At 35.7% G+C, this 8,892-nt stretch overlaps 1 protein-coding gene across 1 annotated transcript; it reads left to right on the plus strand.

Moving 5' to 3' along the window:
- The first annotated feature begins 60 nt into the window (after nucleotides 1–60).
- On the plus strand, nucleotides 61–8,555 carry LOC148176654 (uncharacterized). Its single transcript, XM_088035162.1, has 3 exons — nucleotides 61–149; nucleotides 2,592–2,666; nucleotides 2,719–8,555. The coding sequence occupies exons 1-3, from the start codon at nucleotides 141–143 to the stop codon at nucleotides 8,170–8,172; spliced, it is 5,538 nt and encodes a 1,845-aa protein (XP_087891288.1). The 5' UTR covers nucleotides 61–140; the 3' UTR covers nucleotides 8,173–8,555.
- The last annotated feature ends 337 nt before the right edge of the window (nucleotides 8,556–8,892 follow it).

Here is an 8,892-nt window from a genome sequence, read left to right on the forward strand (position 1 = left end):
ATCTATGTCTTATCAATCACTTGTAACTGAAGTAAATAATGAAGAGTTGACACGATTTTAGTATTGACGTGTAAATGTGCGCAAATTGGCAACCCGTTCAGGGTAGTACTAGTGTGATTTGAGTTCAAAATCTTTCCAAAATGTCTAAGGTAAATTTAGCTTGGTTAACTTTTCCATCACTGTCAAACGCATGAGCATCTTCTAACCCATTCTAAAGGCGATTTTAAAAACAAAATTGCTGAATGCAGCTTAGATTATTCAAAATGTAAAATTTGAAGCTCAAGGTTTGACGTTTAATTACTAGTTTCTTACAATTTAAGGTTTTGCCATTTTCATGTGCTTCTGAGAGAATTTAGTGTTGAAACTGTAGGGCTGATGAAATAACATGATAAATAATACTGATAACATAAATGTTGTTTACCTACTTATCTTACTTTCGCCGCAGTCATTCGTCGTTGACCGCGCCTTTCACATGCGAATTTCCACCGATCGTCATGCTTTTTCCACACAATTTTTAGCAAAATCACACCGAAATACTCTTCTGCCTAAGTTTCAATCAACATTCTGCCTCTACATGTGGACAAAAGAGTAAAAATCAACCCTTAACCTAACTAACGATATTTATTATTCATTTCTACCTTTAATAGTAACGTAGCCTCATGAATTTGAAACCAAAAAATCGCAAATAAATCACTGATTAGCCCCACATATCGCATCAGAGGGTGGCAATCTCAACCCTTATCTACGGTTTCCGATTATTTTTGAAAGCCTGATGAATTTAGTATCAAAAAATCACAAATAAATCACTTAGTAATCCCACATAATTGCGTATAGCCCCGTCAGAGGGTGGCAATTCTACGGTCTCCGATTACACAGGTTGCCAAAAAACTTTTTTTTTTCTGTCTTTCTGGTTGAATGTATACATTCTGATGCTAGGTATCGAAAAACACTAAAATATATATTCTTAGCTTCTAAAGTTTGATTTTGTGTGTTTTACGTCGATAAGTAAATTTTGAAAATTTTAATTGATTTTGCGAGCAGCAAGTGGAAGCACATTGATCAAAACGCTAGCAAATTGCATATTACTCCCGTAGGGCACAGTAGTGAGTGCTTACTTGTCTATCACAGTTGTAACTCCCTTTGTACAACAACTGAGACATCTTATATACCCTATATTTCAGTTATCAAAAATACAATTTATTCCCAAACACCAAATTTCGTCAAAAAATGCTGACGCGCGTTTCGAAGTTTCAGTTTAATCATCGCTCTGTAGTATGATGATGGTAGCATTGCTATCGAAACGCGCGTCAGCTTTTTTTAACGGAATTTGGTGTTTGGGAATAAATTGTATTTTTGGTAATTTTTGTCAGCACCAAAAATTGATCCAATAAATTTCTTTGCCTATATTTCAGCAGAACAACGCGCGTCCACATACCGCCAGAGTTGCTCTAGATTTTATTGAAGACGCATAAAATATGTGATGTAATCACATTGAATTATTCCCAAACACCAAATTTTGTCAAAAAATGCTAACGCGCGTTTCGATAGCAATGCTATCATCATCAGAGCGATGATTAAACTGTAATAATTTGTTAACACCAAGTATTGATCCAATAAATTTTCTTTAATCACATTGAGTTACTCTCATGGCCTTCACGTTCACCCGATTTATCGTCGATTAAACATCATGTCTGGAATTTAACCGGTGTGCGGTTGCAGATTTTATCCCATCCCCCAAACAATTTACGGGAACGTCACAAAAAGTCACTATTTTTTAGTCGTTTTTAGACAGTAAAGTAGGCAATTTTGTAATGAAAGGCGCTCGTTGACATGGCTGCCTAGGCAGAAAAAGTACTTTTTCGAATTTGCCGCTTTAATAGGTCCATTAATGTACTCAATTTGGAGTCGTTTATAGGTATCTATAAAAGAACTCAAAGTGGGAAATTTTGTTTTTTAAGAATTTTTAAGAAATGTATCAATATAATTGAATTGTTCTTTGCAGCCAACAATAATTGTACCTAAATATTGTGTGATTCATTAAATTTGATATAATAGATGTGAATACTGGCTGTGAGGTTAGGTTACGTTAAGTCAAAATTCAGTGATAGTAAAACTCAATAAATGTCAAATTTTAAATTGAATTTGAAAATCAAGTGGCAAGTCGTGGTTACAAAAAAATCACCAATCGAGTAAAACGAAAAGTCCTAGAATTGGAAAATTTAATTTTTTTATTAAAAAAAGGGTGCAAATTCGAAAAAATAGTATAAAATACTTGTTTTATAATGGCATTGCTGCACTCATCCCATACAAAACTCGCCTACGGCTCGCTGCGCTTGTCGTGTCCTAAAAACGTGCGTACGGCAAAATGTTCATTGTGAAACGCGTTTCATAATATACTATTTTGTGACGGTTACTATTTGAGAAGTGGCTTAACATTGCGCTTCGCCTTGCTACTGCAATTTAATTGCTTGACAAAAAGTACTATTTTTCTGCCGTATAACAAAATCTACTATTATTAAAATAAAAATGTTTAAAAATCACGAAATTTGTTAAGAGTTTAGTTACTATTTTTTGTTTTTTTTTTTTTCTAGACTAATCACCACGAAACTGTAAAAACAGAATCAGAAAGCAAAGATCGCTCAGCAGATGGATTCTTTTTTCCAAATGTAAGCAAAAAGTTTGTAATTTTTTCTTAAATCCGAGCTGTTTGTATTTCAGGAATTCGAGAAACGAAGTGGCACCACCGACCGTGGAAAAGACTATGAACACTTATATATCGCAAAGTTAATTTTAGAGCTGATAAAAAGCGAAGATGTAGAAGACTTTCGCCTTTCTTCAAATGATGCGAGATTTGGGGCATTCGATGATGTCGTGGTTGAAATAAAATATAAAAACAAGAAAAACACAGAAATCTACACTTTTCAGTTGAAACACGGTGGGAACAATTGTCTACTGACGAGTAGTTTAACTAGCCCAAGTTCTAAAAGCGGCGATTTTAGTTTATCCAAATATTTGAAAGATTTCCATCAGACTATTCAATCTATGCAGAGACCTCCAAAGCTAATTCTGTTCACAAATAAGCCTGTAAAGGTGGATAAAGAGTCTATTATTGTTCCTGGTGATAAGGGAGAGATTGCAGTGGACATTTATGAAGAAAAATGTAATGACATATTTACAACTTCCTCCAAAGGACGATGTTTTGTATTCAAAGAAGCAGAAAACGAAATGTTTTTTCAAAATCTAACATTATACACAGACCAAGCAGATGTTTCTTATTTAGAGAAAGAACTACTAAGCTTGTTTAGCAAGCTCTTTGATTGTCAACTGCCCAGTTTCCAGTTCTACAAAGAGTTCATCGTCAATTGGAGTATGAAAGAAGACAAGAAATTGAAGCTCGACAAAAAGTTTCTAAAGACACAACTTTTTCTATGCGTTTCTTCATTGATGATCATACCATTGTTAAATTCAGACGAAGAATTGAAAAAAGAAGAAAAAGTTTTCAAAGAAGCCGTTAAAGTTTTCGACATTACACTATTCCACAAGAAGAGTTGTAGCAGATTGGAAACGATGTGGAAAGATGGTTTGAAAGGGTATTCGCTAGAAAAAGAAAAAACTGAGGATTTGATACAAAGACATTCTCTTCAAATAGACAATGTATCTTACGAAACTCTTAAGCAAAAGGACCAAGAAGTAAGCAAACTTTTGTGGATTCTAAACTTATGTCCTCTACTTGTGAAAAGTTGTCAACAAATATACAAAGCAATACAAATCTGCACTCCAAAAGCTATCATCGTTCTAAACGATAGCAATGGTTATGTTCCAACACTGCCAGCGTTTCGGACACTCTCAGATTTAAAAGTGCACTCCTCAATATACGAAGAAGTCGTTAACATGTTTCACTACACGATCGAACGCCAAAAACCGGAACTTTTGAAACATATCCCTGAACACTTTTCTGAAAAGCTTACAACTGATGATTTCCTTCTTATGGTTGACGGTCCCTTACAGATCGGTGATCCTAAACAAAACCTTCCAGAGTGTCATATTGAACGAAAACTTTCCAAGATTTTAATAGACTCTCAGTTTTTGAAGACAATCAATTGCAAAACCATCGCTGTCATCTGTTGCGTCAAAAATCCTGACGAATTCCACTTGACGATGACTAAAATTGACAAGTATCTCATAGGTGACGAGAACAATATCTACTTTACCGAGAATGAATGGTCTGAAGAGGACTTCAACAGGTTCTGTTCTACGAACAAGTCAAAAACAATCTACCAATTCAAACATTTCAATCGCAAATGTCTAGAATGGATACGCAGCAACATAAAAAGGGGCTACTTAAGTGACGGATTTTTAGAAGTCAAGAAGTTCCGCCAAGAAGATGAGTACAACGCTGATAGCATTAACGAAGCATTAATGCTAAATGAGCGAGAGAACTCTATTAATATCATTTGTGCTAATCCCGGAATGGGTAAGAGCACGTTAGCTCAGAGCCTAAAAAAGAACAGTTCTTCGTTAATTTGGACGGTGGTTATTACTGCTCGGAACCATGCTGGTCATTTTACGCGTCATGGGTTAGACGTGGAAAAGTTCATGGAATACCTAGCCAACAAAGACGTACCAGAAACACTTAAAGTTTTCGTGAAACAAAAACAACTTCGAATCATCTGGGACGGTCTCGATGAAGTTTCCGACAAGAACTTGAATGTTATTTTGCCTTTGGTAGAAGAGGTTTCCAAGCGAGGGATCAAGCAGTGGCTAATTTCACGAAACAATTTGAAGAAGAAATTGGAAGATTATTTCTACGTACCAGCCAGACACATCAAGGAGTTTAACGAAGAAGAACAAGAAAAGTACATTGGAAGTCGTTTGAAAATGACTTCAGAAGAGACATCTAAAATAATCACAGGAATTCGATCCAATATTAAGGGCTACTCCAACACAGATATTCTCGGAGTTCCTTTACAAATCTACATCCTGACCGATATTATTTCTAAAAACAAATCGAAATACTTGGAGCAACTGGAGGGCATTTTCACATTGCTGGATCTCTACAAAAGCTTTGTTGAAGAAAGTTTTAAGATTTCTTACCTTGACAAAAAAGGACAAAACATCAACAACGAGCTCAACCTCAGAGAATTTGAAAATGAGAAGAATTACACGACACGCTGCTACAAAAGAATTGCGTTCAACCTACATTTCAGGCAGTCGTACAGGTGGAACGAAGACAAGTGTCAAAGCAGTGATCATGAAGTTGAGCGTTTTATAAATAATATTGTACAAGCAGTGGGAGATAACTACGGATTTATTAAGAAAGCAATAAGTGCAAATGACGTAGAGTTTACCCACAACTCCTATGGTGAGTTCTTCGCAGCGTGGTATCTCTTTGACAATAATCCAGAAATGGCGAGAGAGGTTGGTTTTATACAAAATGACAGATACAAAAATATTCGCTTTATTTTAGATTTGATGTTGGCTAAAGATTCAAAGGCTTCTTTAGCTGTGTTGTACAAGAATTTCTCCTTGATTAGCCAGTGCAATAACGAGGATTTGGCTTACAAAGATGATATAGGCCGTACTGTCCTTGAATTATCGTGCGCTTGGAGCAAACGAAACGACATGTATTTGCTTGAAGACGGCGAGCATATACATTTCAATCCCATGGAGCTCAACAAAGAGCACAACCAAACTTTGGATTACAACGACATTGTTCAAGACTTCCGAGAGATTGTCCCATCGCAAGACCTATTCAAAAGACAATTAATGATCTTCTTCCCATTTTTGATTAAATGTTACGACAAACACGTTGATGGCTTTGCTAGAAGATATTTACCCACAATTCTGTATAATGCACTAAAACTTGATGACACGCTGCTGTACAGCTGTACGGAAGATTTGAAATTGTTGAGGACTGGTTACATTAAAGTGGCACCAACAGTACTTCTATTGGCTGGGATAATTTGTAACTCCCGCAAAATTCTGGCCAAGGTCATGTTAAGAGAAGAATACCATCATGCTCTCGTGGATCATCCCGACAATGTTCTTAAAGACCTCAGTTTGAAACACAACGAAACTCTAACGTTTGTGCTAAATCTAAAAGATGAGAACGGAAACATGCCCATCCATCACGCATGTCATAAAGGCAACTTTCAAGTCGTCAAGTTGTTCGTAGATAAAGGCTCCAAGATTGACATTCCTGATTCTCAAGGTTTGTTACCGATAAGTCATGTGTGCAGCAAAATCAAGAAGAGAGATATTTCCTTGGACCTTTTGAACCAACTAATGAATGATGGTGTTAACACATCTGATGGGAACAACTCTTTACCAATTCATTGGGCTTGTCAAAACCCCCATGGACTTGAAATTGTTCAACACTTGATAGACGGTGGAGCGAAGTGGAACATCCCTGATTCAAGAGGATATCTTCCATTACATTATGCTTGCGAGAATCAAAACGGTGAAGATATAGTTTCTTTACTGCTAGATCGAAACCCTGAGTCTGTAAACATTCAAAATTTAGCGAAAAAGTTTCCGATTCATTTGGCTTCGAAGAACCGAAACGGATATGACATTGTCCAATGTTTGATAAAAAAAAGTTGGGAAATCCGGCATAAAGGAGACATCCCTGATTTAAGAGGATCTTTCGAATGGAAAATCCCTGATTCAAGAGGGTATCTCCCATTACATTATGCTTGTGAAAATAAGAACGGTACAGATATAGTTTCGTTACTATTAAGTCATGACGCTGAAGCTGCAAACGTACCAAATTTTAAAAAACAGTTACCGATTCATTTGGCTTCAAAGAATCAAAACGGATATCACATTGTCCAATGTTTGATAGAAAAAAGTGGTAACATCCAAGCTTCAGACGAAAAGCAACGTCAACCGATACACAATTTTTTCAAGAATGACAACAGTATGGCAATACTAAGATCACTCTCTATGCCTGATGGGAATCTAAATCAAGCGGATAAAAATGGTGTTCTTTCTATGCATCAAGTTTTTCAAAATCTCTACGAAAATGATATTATCAATGTTCTCGATTCTGAAGGTTGCTCGCCTCTTCATTATGCGTGCCAACTTGAAAGAGGCCACAAAACGGTAGCTCTGCTCGTGGAGAATGGAGGCAACATCCATAGACCTGATGCCAATGGTCTTCTACCGATTCATCACGCTTGCAAGAACGTCGATGGATTTTTAACAGTGAAATTATTGCTAAAAAACCGCACACAATTGGACGTCCCGGATTCAAAAGGTATGCTACCTTTGCACTATGCTTGCTTGAACATCAATGCGTACCACACAGTGAAGCTTTTGTTGGCGCAAGGTGTGAAGACTAACGTTCCAAACAACGAAGGAGTGCTACCATTGCATTACGCCTGCAAGAACAGCAATGCTTACTGCACTGTACAACTGCTCCTTAACACAATGCAAGATTTCGATGTTTGCAACGATACAAATTTGTTACATTTTGCTTTACAAAATCGAAGTGATTTCAAAATAACCAAATTGCTGTTGGACAGAAATGTGAAGCTAGATGTGCCTGATCAAAATGGTTATCTTCCAATTCATATAATTTGTAAATCCATCTGGATCAACAACACAATCTTAGACATGGTACTGCAGAAGGGGGCTAAAGTGGATGTTGCCGATGCCCAAGGTATGTTGCCAATACACCACGCTTGTGCCAACGAAAATGGTGCTACAAAAGTCGAGACGCTGCTGCGAGTCAAAACACCACAAATCAACATCAAAGATGGAAATGGGATGTTGCCTATACATCACGCTTGTATGAATGAACAAGGATATTCCATTGTACCACATCTGCTAGAACACGGATCCTTGATTGAAGTCCCCGATGACCACGGCTATTATCCTCTGCACTACGCGTGCATGAATATTCGTTGTTGTTATGAAATCGTGACCGAATTAATTTTTAATTGGGTAAACCTCATTGTTTATGACAAAAGCGGTTTCTTACCCGCTCATCATGCATTTCTTAACAAAAGTGGACATAAACTTGTTGACTTATTCATCAAACAAGGTTTATATATACAAAGTCCGACTCGACATGATAAATGCATTGATTATGTGGGAAAATTTAAAACCCTAGATGAAGTGAAGCAGTCAATTATCATAACAAAGTCGCAGTTAAACACATTCAAGTAAAACATATTATAACATCCTATACATATAATATTATATTACGTAGAATATTACTCAACATATGAGGTAAGTTGAATTTTAATCACGGATGGACTTATTATTCATGATCCGAAGGGAAGTTATTACAATTCAAATACCTAAAGGTGAAGTAAGTATACGATTTTTTCGGTTACACTAATCAGTTACAAATTTTGACATGACAAATAACATTTTCTTATTGTGTTTTAACTAACGAAGAGGAATTAGCTTTAGTTATGATTTAAGTAAATTTAAGTTTATTAGTTACGAAACAACTCAATGTGCATTTTACATGTGAAAAATAAAAAAAACATATTTACGGTCATATTTATAAAACATTAATATGTAATGATGAATATACTAACTAGGTATAATTAGGTACATATAATAAAATAAACAAAACAATTTTTTTTTTATTTTCTTACTGTGATATTGATAATTCTGCCAAATTTGGAAAAATACCCACCTAAATAATCTGAGCAAATCAAGCACAATAACAAAATATTAAAAAAAATGTCTTGTATAATTATAAAAATATGATTAACTGAAATGGGAAAATTCTGTATTTTTCATCCAGTTTGAACGAGACGTTTGAACCTTACAAAAATCCAATTGGTTTTCAAACAAAATCAAATATTAATTATTTATCACAATGAGATATCTTTTAAAAAAATGAAATATGAATAATAATAACACAACTCAACA

The sequence above is a fragment of the Gnatocerus cornutus genome, chromosome 4 (genome assembly GCF_029298725.1).
Source record: "Gnatocerus cornutus isolate USDA-ARS CGAHR chromosome 4, icGnaCorn1.1, whole genome shotgun sequence".
Lineage (NCBI taxonomy): Eukaryota > Metazoa > Arthropoda > Insecta > Coleoptera > Tenebrionidae > Gnatocerus > Gnatocerus cornutus.

What these genes read in the sequence shown, in the direction of transcription:
- LOC148176654 (XM_088035162.1), top strand. An exon ending in ATGGATTCTTTTTTCCAAAT is followed by an intron (nt 2,667 to 2,718) that starts GTAAGCAAAAAG and finishes TTTGTATTTCAG; the next exon opens with GAATTCGAGAAACGAAGTGG.